Source organism: Lemur catta, chromosome 13 (genome assembly GCF_020740605.2).
Source record: "Lemur catta isolate mLemCat1 chromosome 13, mLemCat1.pri, whole genome shotgun sequence".
NCBI classification, from domain to species: Eukaryota; Metazoa; Chordata; class Mammalia; order Primates; family Lemuridae; genus Lemur; species Lemur catta.
In genome coordinates, this window is record NC_059140.1 from 81,457,707 (window position 1) to 81,477,647 (window position 19,941).

Consider the following 19,941-nt stretch of genomic DNA (forward strand, 5'->3'; position numbering starts at 1 on the left):
AGTGGGTTGATGAAAATGGGGGAGAGAGCAGTTAGTAAAGTTTCTGTCTGCACATAATGGGATTTTTGTCTAGGCATTGTGGTCCTTTAGGGTGATTTATCTCTCAATATGTTCTTGAGTGCCCTTCTGAACTGTGCTGTGCTAGTGATAATAGATCCTAGACTTTTCTCTTTTTATAGTAAGAGGGTACATGTTTGAGCTTTTTTGAATTCTTGATTTCTTGAATATGAGCAAATAACTGTCCCAGTTATATGTTACTCAGTTTAGTTAACCTCAGTTAAATTCTTTTATTTCTTTGTTTTATTTGATTTATTAAGGGCTTGGAGCAAAATAGAAGGTAGGTAAGTCTAGGACATCATGGCCAATCATTAATCATAGATTTGGCATAATGTAAATGAAATAAAATATTCAGTTGTGACTTACATGTCATGTTGCTGAAATTTATGTTTAAAAATTTTTTAGGCATGAAGAAGAACATCGTCGGCGTGAGGAAGAAATGATCCGACACAGAGAACAGGAGGAACTGAGGCGACAGCAAGAGGGCTTTAAACCAAACTATATGGAAAATGTAAGTAAAATACTAGTTAACTAAAATGGATTTTATATATTGTCAGGTTTACAATGTATATTTAGAATTCTGTAGATTTTGGTTTATGTAGTAGTCAATTTTTTAACCTTTTTGAACTTACCATGTTAAACTAGTAATTTTCTCAACCTCTTACAGGTAGTAAATCAAAATTAGTTTCTGAAGATAATATCTGTTTTATGAAGTGGATGTTATATTTTTTCCACTGATCTTTTAAAAATATTTGCTAATAAATTAGAGATCTATATATGTGTCATCTCCACTTAACTGATTTTTTAACATATACTGATATTAAAAAGTCTTTTTTGGAAGATTTTAGACATATACAGAAGGAAACTAGTATGTGGTCATCATCACTATAACAGTTACATGTGGCTGATCTTTTTCATCTTTAAGTATGCCCGCTTTATTTTGAAAATTATTTTGTGTGAAATTCCTGAATTGATATAATTTTATTAATAATTGTTTTCAGTATATATCTTTAAAAGATGATTTTTAAAAAATAACTTTATCATATCTTTAAAAATTGTCAGTTCTTTATTGTTAACTTCTTAAAGTTCAGATTTGCCTAGGTCTTACAAATATATATTTTTTACAGTTGATTTCTTTGGATTGGTTGATGTAGTCAGTCTTTTTGGTCTATAGCTTTTCTTCCTTTCTTTCCTTCTGTCTTTCTTTTTTTTCTTTCCTTCTTTGCTTCTTATCTATCTATCTATCTATCTATCTATCTATCTATCAACAGAGCTTCATTGTATAGAGTATCTCATATCCTGGATTTTGCAGATTATTTACATCCTTGCAGTCATGTTTAACATGTGCTTTTATCCCTGAATTTCCTGCAAACTGGCGTTAGTTCAAAAGACTTGATCTGACTGACCCAGGTTTTTGTTTTTGTGGGGGCAGGAAGGCGGGGCAAACAAGACTACTTCAAATATGTTAAAGTCTACAAGTTCTTAATGATAACTAAGAAAGAGGCCTCATTATTCGCCTTGAAAGATGCCAGTTTATCTCATTCTGAAAAGTATTTACTATTATTTTTTCTCTGGTGTTCAAAAGCCGTTAATAAGAACTTAAACTTTTAAATAAGTTTCTGAGGCTAAAAGTATTAATTGAAATCATTGGTACTTTTCTTTGGTCCTTTTCTGTCCCCATTCTTTTGTTCCTAGGTAATTAAAAAATTTTTTTTATTACAAAGAATATACACAGTAAAATAAATCCTAACTTGTATACTGATAAGAAATTTTTATCTTACTATCAAGTAAATGTCCTTTGAATTAAAATTACATAGCATTGAAATTCAGTTAGAGAAGTTTTTGTTTTATAAGTCATTCTAACGGTTTGATTTTAAAATTCCATTCCCAAATTAGTTGACTTAAGTTTTTTAAGCATTCTAATTTTTTTTTGAGTTATTTCTTGCATTATTTTGTCATTCTCTTTTCTTCCTTGAATATATAGCACTTAATTAGTGACATGTTAGCGTTTTTGTTACACTTGAATGTAAATTTGCTGGATTTATCAGTGTAAGGGTGTTTTATGATATTATAAAAGAAAAGTGAAACTTTTAAGTTTTCCAGACGTATATTTGAAAAATAGTAACTAGTGTTATTATCTTCAAAGAGAATCACATATAGACCATATATGATAAGTTCTTAGGGAAACTTCCTTTGAGGATTAAGATATTCTGCCTATTCCTTTTGTTTACCTGAATATTTACTAAAGTGCTTGCTTATAGTAAAATTGATGGAATTAACTTTCTAAATATTTTTCTGGCATAAATTTTACATTTTTGGAGTGAATGTGTAGCTATTGTAATAATGTCATACATAAATCATTTAGGGGACTAGAAGGAAATGATTAAATAAAATGTATTCTGCTAAACTTGATTAAGTTGGCTATATCATAAATTCAGTTGCAGACTCCTTATTCTTTAAAATAATTTTACAATTAAAATAACTTACACACCAGGATTTTCTATATGCTTAGTATTGTTTAGTATTGGTATAATTAACAATGGACTATTTAAATTTTACTTTTCCATCTTAAAATGTTTGAGGCCGGGTGTGGTGGCTCATGCCTGTAATCCTAGCACTCTGGGAGGCCGAGGCGGGTGGATTGCTCAAGGTCAGGAGTTCGAGACCAGCCTCAGCAAGAGTGAGACCCCGTCTCTACTAAAAATAGAAAGAAATTATCTGGACAACTAAAATATGTATAGAAAAAGTTAGCCGGGCATGGTGGTGCATGCCTGTAGTCTCAGCTACTCGGGAGGCTGAGGCAGTAGGATCGCTTAAACCCAGGAGTTTGAGGTTGCTGTGAGCTAGGCTGACGCCACGGCACTCACTCTAGCCAGGGCAACAAAGTGACACTCTGTCTCAAAAAAAAAAAAAAAAAAAAAAAACGTTTGAAACATTGCTACAATTTAAAATTGAATTACTGCAAATTCTTATTTAAACATTTTTGTGTTTAAAATTCATTTTTGTGGTAGGCAAAATTTTACAAATACCTAATGAACTTTGAGAATAGATTAATCAGATATTTAAAAACATTCATATTGAGTTTAGTGGCATTTCAAAAATAGATCATATATTGTTTCACAAGAGTATGGTCATGAAAAGGATTAGGTGATAGTGCGTTTAAATATTAAGGTAACTTTTTTTCAAGTAGTTACTTAAAGTTTGTGTTGCATACTTTTGAAGCATCATAATTAATTTGACTAGAGCAGAAGTCAGGAAACCATAGCCTGGGATCACTGCCTGTTCTCATGGAGCTCCACCACAGAGATAGGATTGGTGTTTATATTTTTAAAGGGTCATTGGAGAAAAAAAAAGGATAATAGTACTAGAAACTATTTGTGATCCACAGTAACTTAAAATATTTGCTCTCTGGCCCTTTAGAGAAAAAACCTGTGAACCCTGGGCTGGATTATTTGTGATCTTTTTTAAAATTAGTACTTATGTTAGATAGGCCACAAAGGTATTATGCTCTTGATTTTCTGAAGAGCATCCGTATTTAAGTATGTAAATGAGCTATCATAATTTGGCTAACAGTAAAATTAAATATTTAGAGAGAAATACAGTATGTGTTTTAATATTAGATTTTTTTGAAATTAGAAATTATATGAATAGGCATAAGTTTTTTATTTTGGTGTCAGTTTTATTTGGTTCGTAGCTTCATAATTCCTTGTTAATACAAACTTACCAACTACTAAAAAAAATGTTAACAAAAGCTCTTTACAGTTCTCATTTATTTTGTGTTAACAGGAAAATAGGAAAATATGGTGTTACTAGCAGTAACTTGAGGCAATTGTTATCAGTTATTCTTCATTTACTTTGAAAATTGTCTATGGAGAAAATTGTTAAACAATTTTAATGCTTGTTTGTTTTTTTTTTTAAAAGCTTTGAAATTAGGCCCTCTTATGTGCTTTCTTTTTTCACTGTTCAATTTAAAGGGAGGAGTCAAATGGTAAGTGTTCAGCTTGCCCGAGTAATGAGTAATTAGTTTTCAGATGCCACTTCTCATTTTTTTCTTGTTTTCATATTAGAAATATTCCAATGCAACTAAGAGTATGGGGCTTTGAAGAATAAAATAAATATTGATTTACATATTTTATGTCTTAAATAATATTTTTTTAGTGTAACAGAGGATGAGGAAAACCTCATCATGTTTGGTCATATTTTTCTTTGTCGGCCTTCAACTTGATCATAGTTTTATGAGATACATGGTAATATATTTTTAAGAGTCTCAAGGATATAAGTCACCACTCATCAATTATAAGTTGTCATTTTTATTTCATACCTTTCATACCTTATTTTTCCTTAGAAGTAGAACTTTTTTGATAATTGTTGTTACAATTATAAACATGATATTTTTACTTTTGTAGAATAATATAGTTTTGACTGCTTTAAGAATGCATTTTTATACTGTGTCTTAATTACATTTAGGTTTGTTCTTACTGTAGTGTAGAGTGTATTTGACCATTTTCTAGGCAGTAGTCACTAAGTTGGAAGTTATCTGCTTATCACAATCACATATTAGAAGTGATTATTCTGGAAACAATGAGAATTTTATGAGATTGTCTTTTATAATTGCCTTGTGATTATTTTCATGTCAGGTTGCTCCACTTACTGTAGATTAATTAGTTTAAATACTTAAGTACTACAGTGTACCAGTCTTTATTTGTGGCAACAATTTGCCTTCCAGTAAATGGCAGATTTTAATTCTGATATTTTGTTGATGCAGTTTCTTGGAGTAAAACTTTATTTCTTGGGAAAATGTCATCATAATATCCAAATGTCAGTCTTATTCTAGCTTTAGTAACTGTGTCACGTAGTCGTGAAATACTTTGTTTAGGAAAATTGGGGCAGAGTTTAGATTGTAAATTATTTAGTTTTAAAATCTGAGCAGCTTATTTTTCTCGTATGGTAAATAATGTTTGCTTTTTCAATAAAGAAAAGAATAGCTCTCTAGATCTGTTTCAGATATCCTGCATTAAATTAAATACATACCTGACTTGGTGCCAAAGATTTTTTGGGGTCTTATTTTAGTAGTTGAGAATAGCCTTCGATATTTGAAAATGTGTATAATAAATTTGTTATTCTGTGGTAAGGCAACAGTTTGACCCAGTTATCTTTGTTTGTCAGAGGTGTTCTGTTGTGGCACCCCAGGGATTATGAAATAGTAAGGCCAGAAATATTAAGGAAAGGTTGCCAGAGGCAAACAGTGTATTGCCTCTTCCAAGGACATTAATTTTCTTTTTTATTTTCTCTTCTCTTCTCTTTTCTAAAAAAAATTTTTTTAGAGAAGGGTCTCGTCTCAGCCTCCACAGGCATATGTCACTGGGCCCAGCAGGAGCGCGTTTTTCAAATGTACATAATAAACACTCAGGGAGCTTTTTAAAAATGTAAATTCCTAAGTTATATACTTAGAAATTGGTCTGTTTTGTGATCCAAGTAGATTGTGATGCATTGTTCTTTCACATTTTTTGCTAAGTCCATTAGTTTTCAACCTTGCAACACATCTGTGGAACTTGAAAAAGAACAATGCCTGAGATCCCATGCACCAAGTATTTTGATTTAGTAGGTCTGCATTGGGGCCATGGGATCTGCATTTTAAAAAACTCTACACCTTGCTTATTCTTTTTCTTAACAGGTTGAAACCACTGACTGTACACTGAAATGAGACATATGTTGAAATCAGAATAGTAGTAGTTGAATTTTTTATGGGTCCTGGGGAATGTGAATGGAGAGCATGCTTGGTGTGGTTTAACATGGAGGGGGTAGGATTCATATGGAAGACTATCTATTTCGAGGAGGAGTCTTGCTGTGTTGCCTAGGCTGGAGTGCAGTGGCTATTCACAGGTACTGTCATACTGTACTACAGCCTTGAACTCCTGGGCTCAAGCGATCCTCCCATTTCAGCCTTCTGAGTAGCTAGTACTATAGGTGCATGCCACTGCACCTGTCTTTAGAGCACAATTTAAATAGCACAGCATTTTATGTGAAGAGTGTCCTGTGAAATTTGGGTGTGGCAACATTGAATTAGGCTTTCAGACTATATGTGCAGGAGATAATTGTTTCAAACTATGCATTACTTTTTAGTATTTTAATTACTTCATCTAGACACCAGGGATTGACAGACTAGGCCATGCTCAACCTGCATGCTGCCTGTTTTTGTAAATTTTATTGTAACACAGGACATTTTTTTGTTTGTTTCTTTATGGTTGCTTTGCCCTAGAGAGGCTGATTTGAATAGCTGTGACAAAACTATATGAGACCGCATTGAGACTGTATGTCCTGCAAAGCTTAAAATATTTACATCTGGCCCTCTACCAAAAGTGTTTGCTCACTCCTGATCTAGAGCCAATCTGAGGGCTGGGGGGAATCTATAAAAAGTGGCTCATGTTAACCAAACTCATAGAGTTTGTGAATTATAATGCAAATTTATTAATTTATATATTCTTTTCCAGTGTTTTTAGAAGGCTCACTGAGCACAGAAAGAACCTCATATCCCAGATCCAAGTTTCCTGAGGAATCCAAATTAGTGTCCAGAAGGTTCATTGGTAGTCATGGTTATAAAGAGAAAATGTTATGGGAAGAACTGGTAAAGTGTCATTGCCCTACAGCTGATAACTTGGAGTCTTAAAATCTTTTATAGTTCTAATCAGTAGAGGTGTAAAACATTGTTGTTTCAAATGTTACCTCCTCTTGATCAGTATTGCCAAATTTGACCTATTATTTAACCAGTAACAACTGTGTCAGTCTTTTTTCTTGCTTCCTGCATGGGCATTGTTTTTCTTAATCACCCCTTGATTTAATTGTAACCTGACTTCCCCTGATGTGCCATGAACAAAATTCAAGAACAGAAATTCCAGTCAATAAAAATTTCCATTAATTGCTGCTGGCAGAGAGAAATGATCTCCATTGTTACTTACTGATAGGTACAAACTTATTTTCTGAAATGGGTGTGAAATTTTGAGAGGAGAAGTTAAAATTTTGTGGTTTCCACATGGCCATCATTCCTTTATCTGCAAATTTTTTAGCTCTAACAAATAGTTTATGTTGCAGTAGAAAATATTTTTGGTTTGTTTTTGGAAGTCTAAACACTTGAAGCATTCAAACAAAGGACACATTTTATGAGGGATTTTTATGGCCTCTACATTGTCCTCTGAAAATAACTGAAGAATTATTTGCTATAGGATTTGGTGTCAGATTTAGGTGTGACCTGTTGCAGGTATAATGGTGGCCCAGTCCCAGTGGTTTGGACGTGTTGGTAAAAATCAAAATGGATAATAACAGTAATATCAGTGATTTCACATGTAATGTTCTACTTGTGACCAATTTGGGTTGTTTATATTTTTTATTTATTCACTAAAATAATTTAATTGATTATCACAACAAGCCAAAGACTTTTCTGAATACTTGGATGGTGGTAAACAATTGGAAATTGACTTAGACTTTTGTGTTCAGATGAAAACAGAGATGTAAAGTTTGTAATATTTACACGTATCTGAAATGATCTTTAAAATCTTGACGATTTGGGATATTTGGGTTAAAGATATGTGTCAGATTTAACCAGGTGTTATTTGATCACTTCTCAGAAGGATTATTTAATAGTTTTGAGATTAGTATCATCTAATCCTATATGGGAAACCTTAAAATTTTTCATCAAAACTGGGACCAATGAATATGGATATTATTTAAAATACTTTTTATAGCAGGTGCATAAAATGGGCTTTCTTAGGTAAACCAGGATGTATAGTTACCCTAATCATATATTACAATTATGAGTAGTAGTTTTCTTTTCTCTGTTTTATCATTCATATCTTAAAGACTTTTCTGAATGACAAGGTGGAAATGATTACTGAATCTCTTATAGTCTATATATACTTTTCCAGAGGACTATTAATTGTACTTCATTATTTTTGTACCATATTAGATGACTCTAGTGTCTTTTTTGGTCTTACCTTCCATTAGAGTTTCAGAGAGGTTCATAGTCCAGAAAAATTTCTGTCTTTTTTTCTCATGAAGAACATCTGTGTAGACTCTGCTCGGATATTATCTGATTCCTCACCTGAGTTGTGATCCTTTTCATTTTTAATATAATTTTTATTGTACTACTTACCAAGTTGCAATGTAAGTTTTTCTGACTTTGTCCACTAATTGTGGGGTTTTTTTAAGTCATGAATTTTATATTTGTCATATTATAGTTAGTTAGACATAAAGTGAGAAAATTAAATAGTTGTTGATATCATGTTTTTCAAATGCCCATGTAGCTCAATCATGGTTTTCAGTGTTTTTTATGGTCCATGACATCTTGGTATTTATTGAATACTAATGCCTCAGTTGGTAAACATTTAGTACTTTGGAAAACATAGGTGGCATTGAAGTACAACTCTGTATTTTTATAGACTTCATAATGGAATCACATAATAAGAGTAATTTTTCAAAGCAGATAATTAATAATTATTTTGTACTTGGTTTTCAGCATACCTAACTTTTCAATATGCAGATCCCACTTGAATATTCCTTCAGAGGATTAGGCTTACAGGAAGACTTGGAGGTTTCCATTTAGGAAGAAAAATTTGTTTACTGTTTCCTGTGTTCAAAACATAGTGCAGAGCACCATGGATACAAAGGATATTAGAGGATTTTAGATCAGAATACTTAACACAGGGATAAAAGTTCTGAGAGTTTAGACAAATTCTCTACTGGCGAGTGTTAAGCATGCCATTAAATAGCCTTGCCACTATTGTGGAACTTAATTTGTTTTTTTTTTTAACTGATATGATTCATTTATTACTCTGCTGTGTTGTATTAATAGGTATACCTTATGTCTTTTCATTAGAAATGGTAAGTTCTCATCATTTTTCGTTCCGAATGGTAAGATTTTTCTTTTAGCTAATGTTGACCTTTATTTTTGAGGAATCAGAGAAGAGGAGACTCAAGACTGGTGAATAGAAGTGATTAACTAAAGTAAACATGTCTTGTATAATTTCTAATAAGTGTGATCCAGTTAAATTTTATCTAATTATTAGTTTTAATAATGAAAAGATCCTAGGAAGGCATAAAAATTTAACATGTTACTTCTGCTTTGAGAGTTTCTGAGTGCATTCAGAGCCACCTCACAGTTGTTCTGTATGGTGATTCTGTAAAAATGCTTTTTAGGCTTATCAGTATCTGATATCTTCTGTACTTCATATTGAGGGTGTGAAGCTCTGTAGTATCATCTGAAATGTCAGAATTTTATACTAAAACTAAAAAATGGGAATATCAATATTCATGTTTAATATTAACTACTAGTGTTGGGGTGTGGGAACTTGGTTTTGTAAGCATGTTCTGATAAGATGCATTTATTTACATTAGACTGTTGATAATTATAAATTTTCAAAGGCTTTTAAATATTTCAAATTACTGAAAACATATGGGTAAGTTGCTTCTTTGTCTTAAGGTATCTTCCACTATATTGTTTATTATGTTTCAAACTCTGGCTTTTCTGGTTGTAAATTTACCATATTTTTCATAAGATAACTTATTCATTTGGCATACCGCTTTTTCTAAATCCTGATTTTAAGCAACCAATATGGTTGTTGCAGTAGTTTCTTTTATAATTGTGAATTTTAAGTAACTTCTTAATTTCTATTTTGGTACTACTTAAATATTGAAAAATCACTATGTATTGAATCTGTTGCTTTGAGTTAGCTACTTAGGAAAAAATATATATTGTCAAAATTTCAAAACTTCTGGTAAACTATTGAAATAATTTATCTAATGCCTTAAAATCACAAACAGAAAAAGATATTCTCTAAAATATGTACTTAATTCCTCATACATTGGCCTTTTTTATATATGCCTTGTTTTCTTCTTTCCATTGCTTTCTTCTGTTAATGGGACCAATTTGGAATAGCTTCTTGTGCAGTTTACATTTGTTCTTTTGTTTCATCTTTCATACCTTGACCTGGGCAGTTGTGATAGTTGTTTAACTTTGTTAAGGGAACGTACTGAGTAAGAAAGAGGTTATGGATAAAAAAATGCAAACCAGTCACCAGTATTATGTGAACTTTGGTAAGAGTCTATTAATAGTATTATATTTGTCTTGTAGCTGATGTCATTGCTCGTTTCTTTAGGAGTTTTGTGTAAAGTAACTAAATTTGAGGAATAATTAAATATTGCTGATCAGTTTTAGGTTTTAAAAGCATCTCTTAGGAGAGTTTGCCATGATAATTGAAAATGTCAATCTTATAAATTTTCTCAGGTATATGCATTAAAAATAAAATTCTCAGCTGAATATGTTTAAAAATTAATTTATCTAAAATATTTATCTCCTTCTGTCTCTTTGATGTATGCTAGAGTGTATGTGATTACATTTAATTCCTCTTCAGTTAGAAAGCCACCCTGTGTAATATTAAAAAATAGCCATTAATTTTGCTACACATTCAGTTGAATTTGACAGTAACGTGAGAATAATCTGTTTACTCAATTACCTGGAACTAGGCCTTAAAAAAATACATTGTTGAATATATCTGGTTTATGAGGTGTATGTCAAGTTAATGAACACAGTAAGTCCCCCTACTTCTATTTGTAGTTGCCTCTATTTCTGAATTCAGTATTTAACAAGGAACAACTATTTTTGTTTCATGACTAAACCTTATAATATAAATTAAGATGTAATTAGCCAGTCATCGTGGCACGCACCTGTAGTCCGCTACTTGGGAGGCTGAGGTGGGAGGATTGCTTGAGCCTAAGAGTTTGACTCCAGCCTGGACCCTGTCCCTTAAAAAAGGGGGTGGGAGGAAGAATGTAATTGATTATTCAAAAGGAAACTTTTTTTTTTTAAAGAGGAGTTTGGCTGGGTGCTGTGGTGCACACCTGTAATCCCAGCGCTTTGGGAGGGCAAGGCAGGATGATGGCTTGAGACCAGCCTGTACAACATATTGAGGCCCTGTCTTCACAAAAAATTAAAAAATTATCTGGGCAATGGTGGTACATGCCTGTAGTCCCAACTACTCAGGAGTCTAAGACATGAAGCATCACTTGAGCCCAGGAGTTCAAGGCTGCAGTGAGCTGTGATTATGCCATTGCACTCCTGCGTGGGCGATAGAGCGAGACCCCATCTTTAAATAAGTAAAAAAGAAGTTTTAGGTTTACAGCAAAATTGTGCAAAAGGTACAGAGATTTTTATATAATCCTGTCCCCACTTACTTACTGCTATGCCTCATTATCAAAATCCTGCACCTGAGTGGTACATTTGTTAAAATTGATGAACCTACATTGACATATCCTTATCAACCAAAGTCCATAGTTTACATTTGGATTCACTCTTGGTGTACATTCTGAGGGTTTGACAAACATATAATGACATGCATCTACCATTATAATATCATACAGGGTATTTTTACTCCCATAAAAATCCTCTGTGCTCTGCTTATTCATCCCCGCTTTTTAACCCCTCGGCAACTGCTGATCCTTTTACTGTTATCACTTCCAGAATGTTATATAATTGGAATCATACAGTGAGTAGCCTTTTCAGATTGGCCTCTTTCACTTAGCTATATGCTTTTAAGTTTCCTCCATGTCTTTTCAGAGGTTGATGGCTCATTTCTTTTTAGTGCTGAATAATATTCCTTTGTCCAGATGTACCACAATTTATCCATTTCCTGCAGAAGGACATCTTGGTTACTTCCAAATTTTAGCAATTGTGAATAAAGCTGGTATAAACATTCTTAGGCAGGTTTTGGTGTGGACTTAAGTTTTCAACTCTTTTGGGTAAAAAGCAAGGAGCAGTATTGCTATATTGGATGGTAAAAGTATGTTTAGTTTTATAAGAAATTGCCAAACTCTCGCCCAAAATGGCTATACCAGTTTGCATTCCCATGAATGAGAGTTCTTTTTGCTTGCAATCCTTGCCAGCATTTGTTATTGTTTTGGATTTTGGGCATTCTGATAGATGGGTAGTGCTATCTCATGTTAATTTGCAATTCCCCTACTAATATATGTTGTAAAGTTTCATTTTAAAAATTTTAAAACTGAGGAACATTTTCCCCAATCTTCATTGTTTGAAGATATTTTAGAATGCATGTATTCAAACTGAGGGGAAAAAACCCACCCTAGGGATATATATGTTAAAAGATTGTCTTATATTTCTTAAAATAGTTTCCCTTCCCTATCTATCAGTGAGTAATATAATGTTTTAGAAATTATTGTTTTTAATCACCTGAACTAAAAATGTTAAGTTTTCTTAATATTTCATATAATTGTTCTTCCATTCTTTATGTCTGTCTAAATATGCTGTGTTAGTGATTATTTCTGGATTAACAGTTTTTATTTAATCTTTCTCATGAAAGTTTGGCTAGTTCACTAATATTCTTACTATTTATGTGAACTTCTAGTGTAGGAAGAGATAAAAGAATGCAGTTTGCTAACTCTAAAATACTTTCAAGTGCTAAATGTAATTGATTTTTTTTGGGAAATTTATTTTTAGGAATATTTAATGATAAAGAAGTTGGGCCAGGTGTGGTGACTCATGCCTACAATCCCAGCACTTTGGGAGGCCGAGATGGGGAGGATCACTTGAGGCCAGGAGTTCCAGACCAGCCTGGGCAATACAGTGAGACGATGTCTCTTTGAAAAAAAAAAAGCTGGGTATGGCACCGTGCACCTATAGTCCCAGCTACTCAAGGCTGAGGCAGGAGCATCGCTTGAGCCCTGGAGTAGCTGTGATTGCACCACTGCACTCCAGCCTGGGTGACAGGACGAGACCCTGTGTCCAGATAAAAGACGCAGCTGAATCTTGTTACTTGCTAGAACTTACTATACTTTTCCCTAGAATTACGTATTTTTTAGTGGATTTAAGTGTTCTCTATTATTTTTAGAATTTTCTTTTTTGAGACGTGAAACCTAAATAGCACATGGTGGTACCTAGACAATTCTTAGAAGCTTCAGAAGTCTGTGTGACTAAATCAGAATATTGATTGTGGTCCTTAATACTGTTTACTCAAATAAGAATTTGGATTGGTCAGAGTGTTAGGTGAATACATCTTGTCATTGATCATAAAATGTTCCAGTTTGACACAGGTAAGGCAGTTTTTATTTAGTTCACTGTATCGTTAGGTTTACTGTATCCTGTATCCTTTGCCTTTACTTTTGCCTTACTTGAGTACCATGGAATTCTTTTAAATTAGGTTAACTTGGGGGAAAAACCGCAAATTATACAGATTCAGTATCCCTTATCCAAAATGCCTTAGACCTGAAATATATTGGATTTCAGATATTTTTGGATTTTGGAATATTTGCATATATAATGAGATCTCTTAGAGATGAGATGAGACCCAAGTCTAAAGAAAAAATTTGTTTCTTCTTCTTTTTTTTTTTTTTTTTTTGAGACAGAGTCTCGCTCCGTTGCCCAGACTAGAGTGCCATGGCATCAGCCTAGCTCACAGCAACCTCAAACTCCTGGGCTCAAGCAATCCTACTGCCTCAGCCTCCCAAGTAGCTGGAATTACAGGCACGTGCCACCATACCCAGCTAATTTTTTTTATATATTTTTAGTTGGGCAGATAATTTCTTTCTATTTTTAGTAGAGACGGGGTCTCACTCTTGCTCAGACTGGTCTTGAACTCCTGAGCTCAAACGATCCACCCGCCTCGGCCTCCCAAATGCTGGGATTACAGGCGTGAGCCACCACACCCGGCTCTTCTTTTTTTAAGAGCCAGGTTTTGCTCTGTTGCCTAGCTGGAATGCAACAGCATGATTATTGCTCATCTCCCTGTAACCTCAAACTCCTGGGTTCATGGGATCCTCCTGCCTCAGCTTCTCTAGTAGCTAGGACTACAGGTGTGCGCCACCACAACTGGCTAATTTTAAATATTTTTGTAGAGATGGGGTCTCACTATGTTAGGCTGATCTCAAACTCCTGGCCTCAAGTGATCCAACTCACCTTGGCCTCCCAAAATGGTGGGATTACAAGCATGAGCCACAGTGCCTGGTTTATTTATATTTCTTATGTACATATCATGAAGTTAATTTTATCAATATTCTTAATAATTTTGTGCACAAAACAAAGTTTTGACTGTTTTGACTTGACCCATCACATGAATTTTCCACTTGTGGTGGGCATAATCTTGGTGCTCAAAAAGTTTTAGGTTTTGGAGCATTTTGGATTTTGGACTTTTGGATTAGGGATGCTCAACCTGCATCTTTAAAATCACAGATTGATAGAATTATTAGATATTATAGGAAAAAATCTGTATTTTAAATAAAATAGTGTGTGCCAGTAGTCGCATGTTTATTAGTACTGTTTGGGAAATATTGGTTAGGTTAATTTACACTAGAACAAGTTTTATGTTATTGTATATTTTCATGAAGGAAGTCTGACTGGAGGTTTAAAAATGGTGGTTCTCAAAACTTTTGGCTTCCAGATCCCTTCACATATTTAAAAATTATTGAGGACTTCAAAGAGCTTTTGTTTAGGTTATATAAGTAAATAACATGTTAGAAATTAAAACAAATTTTAAAGAAAATCTGTCGTAGAGGGAAGTGACCTTATTTTACATTTTTTGCAAGTATTTTTAATGTTCAACTTCAGTGTATAAAAATCTGTCGTAGAGGGAAGTGACCTTATTTTACATTTTTTGCAAGTATTTTTAATGTTTAACTTCAGTGTAGTGGGAAGAATGGTAGTTTTACGTTTTGTAAGTTTTTTTAATGTTCTGCGCTATAGAAAATGGTCTGCGTCCCATATTTATTCCATGTCCTACAAAAAGCTCTTTTGGTTAAAAAACATTAAGAAAATCTGTCTTTACATGGATAAGTGATAAGTAAAGAGGAAAATATGTTAATAATATCTTCAGATAATGGTGAATTTTTTTGATACTACAGTAAAACTTAACAAGTGGTAGTATCTTAAACGTACTCTTTTGCATTAAAATTTGTTGCTCTACCTTCAGCTTTTACTCAAGCATGATTTTGTAATGTCCTGTACCAATCAGTAGAAAAATACTGATCCATTGACCTAGGCAGATTATCCAAATGTTAATGTATTTTAGTATGGAAAGTCAAAAAGAAGTCACAGTTCTTAATACCGATCTCATTAGAAAACATCTGGCAAATACTCGAGTCAGTAATCATAGTTTGTCAGATGGTAGTATCTCAAGAAAAAATCATGTTTTATGAAAAAAGTGGCTTATTCAGCATGCAATCCAATTACAAATGCTTTTTCTTAAAATAACCATACTACTTCAGAATGCAGAGTGCTTTGTGTGTAAATTGGGTTTTTTAGAATATTAAAGGCATGTATCCAAGATTTACTAAAATTAATAATTTTTACTAATTCATCCAGGTATTCATAATTTAAATTTTTAAACTTCAGTTTCATGGATGTGACAAATTCAATGCTTATTAGGAAAAATTGAGTTCAAGTACCTTGATTTGTGCTGAAACACTGAGACTTTTCCCAGCCATTGCTTTTGCACCATCAAATGTGAATGTTGATATAGTAAAAAGCCTCATGAGATCATAGTATTATAGTTATGTCTTAGTGTTAATAGAAACATGAAGTGGGTTTTTTTTGTTTTGTTTTGTTTTGTTTTATTCTTTTATTTAAGGCAGGGTCTCACTCTGTTGCCGAGGCTGGAGTGCAGTGATACACGGTCATAGCTTCCTGTGTGGGCTCAAGTCATCCTCTTGCCTCAGCCTCCTCAGTAGTTGGGACTACAGGCATGGGGCTACCACTCCTGGCTAATTTTTTCTTTTTTCTTTTGTTTGTTTCCAAAAGATGTCTGATTGTGTTGCCCAGGCTGGTCTCAAACTCCTGGCCTCAAGCAATCCTCCGAATTGCTGGGATTAACCCACTCGGGCCACTGCACCCAGCCATGAAATAGTTTTAACTTTGAGCACTTCCTGAAAGGGTCTTGGGCATTCTTAGTGCTCCTTTGATATGTGGTTCTGGGAATGGGCCATACTTTTGCTTCCTTTTTTGGTCATCTTTTAGAAATACACCTTTTAGAAATACACCTTCAGTGACACCTTTTAGAAATACATATATGTAATTCTTTTCATGGAAAGGCATACAATCGTATAAACATTATAAGGATAAGTTAAAAATCTTGCCTTTTGGGAGGCTGACACAGGATCGCTTGAGCTGAGGAGTTTGAGGTTGCAGTGAGGTATAATGACACCACTGCACTCTAGCCTGGGTGGTAGAGCAAGACCCTCTTTCAAGAAAAAAGAAAGAAATCTTGCCTTTTGTTAGGTTTCGGTTATTGGAATTACTGAAGAATGAAGGTACCTTGTGAAGGTGGAAATCTTATGAACTGTATTTTAGCAGAATGTTATAGGTTGGCTCAACTAATTACTACCTGTATTACCTTGACCAAGTTATTTAACAGCTCTGTGCCTCAGTTTTATCATCTCTAAAATGCGTAACAGTAGACTTACCTTTCATAGTGTTGAATCAGTAGTTGAAAGCTGAGTTTTTGTTACAGCATTGTTTTACTGCACTGCAGTATTTTGAGATGCTGATGAGAAATAAGTTGTTTCAGCTTATAGTGCAACTCTTAATTTTTAGTAAAAAGGTATCATTAAAATTTGTAAAAATACTACATATTATGTACTAGTTTTAATTTGAATTTATTCTAATTTGAGATATTTTAAAACTAAATCATAGAAGTGAGGGCCTTGTGTATTGCTTTTTGGGTGGGCGACACAGTTGTAGTGAACTTCAAGTGATTTTCCTTATTGACATTTGATAAGTGGTAGTGAAAAATACTATCAGTTTACAGAATCACCTTAATAAATATAATCTCTACCTCTTTTGTATTTTACTAGAAGTATGTGGCAGTGGATTTCTAGAAAGTAACAGCATCCTGAAGACATGAATAGGAAGCTGAAAACTTATTTTGCTCCTTCTAAAATACTTACAAAATGATCCGTCATCAAATTATTCTCCTTTTCATAAACTCCAGTAAAGCTATGTAAAATAGTATTCAGTAATCTTAAGATACTGTCAATATTACTAAGTATAAGTGTACATATGGTGAAAAATGCAATATACAACATGAATTGGTATTTTAATATGGTGGTATGTTATATTAACATGGAACATTCTAAGGCATTCTGATTATCTCATTTACAGAAAGATTGTAGCATCAGAAGGGGAATGTTACTGACACTGAAAATCATAGATTTCTCCATGTTAAAAAGTTTCCCATGAAATTCTCTTAATAATGAAAATGAATTTAATAATAACAGAAAGTGCTTTGTGAATAATTATGTGTTAAACATTGTTCTGAGAATAGAGCTGAAAATATAAAGAGAGATTAAAAAAGATTGGTTATGCTCCTTTTCCTTACCTAGAGTGCTAAAGGTAGTTAGGGATATTTGAAAATTAAAGTCTCAGAGTATAGTAATTACCCTGTATTAGTGGTTAGACACTGCATTTCTGACCTACCTTATTTAAGGCAAATCCAAAAGTAAAAATATAAATTAAATCCATGTCCTCCCACCACCTCCCCACCCCCCAAAAAAAAGTCATGATTATAAAATCCATGTTTTACTCTGTGGTGCTGAAATGTAACCAGGGTCTCAGTAACAAATATCTGAGATTATTTATAGGTGCTTGTCTAGATACTATAAATATTATATGTATAGCTAGAAGACTTTGGGTGTGTTGAAGTCTTCCCTTTATCAGTAGGTTCTAAGTAGTGATGAGATGGCAACTTGATTTGCTTTATTGAGAAGTAGCGATAATTGTTACTTTAAAATAGTTTATTCATATAATGCTTGACTCAGTAGCCAGTGTTACCTTACAGTCTAGCTTTTTTTTTTTGCTGGTCCGTAATAGTATCCATTAATAGTCAAAAGTTTTATGAGAAGAGATTTATTTTTAGGAAAGTTAAAAAATAGCTTTTAGAAAGATTTGATATTTAAATTTTCTAAATAATGTGACAAAATATTTTTTTCCCCATGGTGGTATTTTTGTTGTACCATAGCTTCATTTATTGTACCATAACTTCATTAAAGATTATCTTTGGGTATCTCCATTTAGGTTAGGTAGGCAAGTATTTTATTTTTATTTTTTTAAAGGAGCCATTTGCTGCTTGATAGCATTTATGTTTCCATCATAGGCTTTTATTTCCAGGTATCATGGGTGCTTTTCACCAGTATTTTATATTATTAAATAGAATTTTAAATGAACATTTAGATTTTAGTAAGATTACTTTCCAGAAGTATAATTACCCTTTCTTTAAACATTGCTGCTTTTGTCTCATAATAGAATGTTTTTCATGATTGCTACATTTAGCGTACTTGTCTGTCTGAGATAAAATTGCAATTTTAATGTGATATCTTGAGTAATTTCACCTAGAGATTTCATCAAAGTTAATTCTATATAACTATTACTGGTAAATGAAGAGTTTTTAGGAAGCAGTTTCTGTAATGAAATTTCAAACATTTTGAACATTTGTATGACCTCTTGTGTTGTAGTTACTATCAAGGGCACATTGTTTCAAAACTTGCCAGCTGTGTAATACTTTAATTTAGGTTTTTAAGTAAAATTGCTGCTCAGTTAAAGGAAAGCAGTGTTATGTCAAGCTTTCAATAATTGTTTGTGTGGAGTAGAGACTTTTGTGTTATATGTATAGGCTGGATGAAATAATGCTTGACTAGTTGAATAAATATACAAGAATAAATTATATTTAGACAACGAAAATTGTTACTTTATTTTTAGCTTAGTGCTCTAAAGCTGTTTTGCATTGCATATTTGAATATATTTCAATATACACATGGTAACAGTCATTTCTATTTTACGACTTCAGTGGCCTGGGAGGAAAAAATAATTGGCCCCAGTGGTTATTATTAGTAGATTTTTTTATGCCTGAAATCTAGGCATATGTCTTTGATCTTTTAGAATAAAAATACTAAAAATAATCTGTGGTCGATTTCATGTAATCTGATTCACTAATTAATCTTACAATATAAACTGGGTGCTCTAAGCATTTGTAGTGTATATATGTATATACACTAATATATATGTATATCTGTATATATAGCCTGGGAGACTGAAGTTTCTTTTCAGTGTTCTTGTTAAGTAAATGATGATGGAAAATTTCAAAAATTTTAATGGAAAGTAATGTCCCATTTCACTCTTTTCTTTTTGATTTTAGATGGGAAATATAAAGTCATAAGATCGATAGGTTGACTGTGACAACTATGTTTACTTACAGAGAGAACAGGAAATGAGAATGGGTGATATGGGTCCCCGTGGAGCAATAAACATGGGAGGTAGGGATTTGAAGCAAAAGGCTTCTGTAACTTCCTTGTAATTCTTTGGGGGACTGTATATGCTGTTTGTGGTATCTGCATATCAGTAAGAAACTAAAATATGAAACCAATACTTGTAAAAGTGAAATCTCTTACCTTTATTAAATTGAAATAAAACACAATTATAGTAAAAATAAATTTCCAGGAAGAAAATTTTTATTTTGTTTTTTTGAAGGGTAAAAGCTATGTTATACTTTGATAGGTTTAATGAAAGACATTTATAAACCAGATTTTGATAACAGCCTGAAACTACTTTAGTCATTACATGGTGTAATACAACTCTGTTGTGCTTTTAAAATCAAGTTTCATACCTTTAGATTGGCTTTTTTCCCCTTGGAAATAGTTGGTTTCTGAGTTGTGTTTTTAAACGTTTTTAGAGCATTTTATAGATTTCTATTTTAAACTAGATTTTTGTGTAACTTTGAAGCTGCTAATCACTAAATATTTAACATTTTCCCCTTAACCTGCAGTATTGTGCACAGAAGTACACCATCTGGGGACCTCTGTGATTTGTTAAGGAAATGAGATGTGTCTTGCTAATGCATA

The 19,941-nt window shown here is 33.0% G+C and overlaps 1 protein-coding gene across 4 annotated transcripts in view; it reads left to right on the forward strand.

Moving 5' to 3' along the window:
• The window catches only part of PSPC1 (paraspeckle component 1), an 84,738-nt gene that overhangs the window by 34,294 nt on the left and 30,503 nt on the right, over positions 1 to 19,941 (forward strand). For 3 of the 4 annotated variants that reach the window (XR_006739026.1, XR_006739027.1, XM_045567710.1), the window contains exon 6: positions 463 to 568. Coding sequence is in view for 2 of the 4 variants with exons in the window: in XM_045567710.1 (XP_045423666.1) it covers positions 463 to 568 (106 nt within the window). In the remaining 2 variants the exon portion in view is untranslated. Of the gene's footprint in view, positions 1 to 462; positions 569 to 19,298; positions 19,357 to 19,941 lie in introns of all 4 variants that reach the window. The other variant, XM_045567709.1, reaches the window with a different exon arrangement.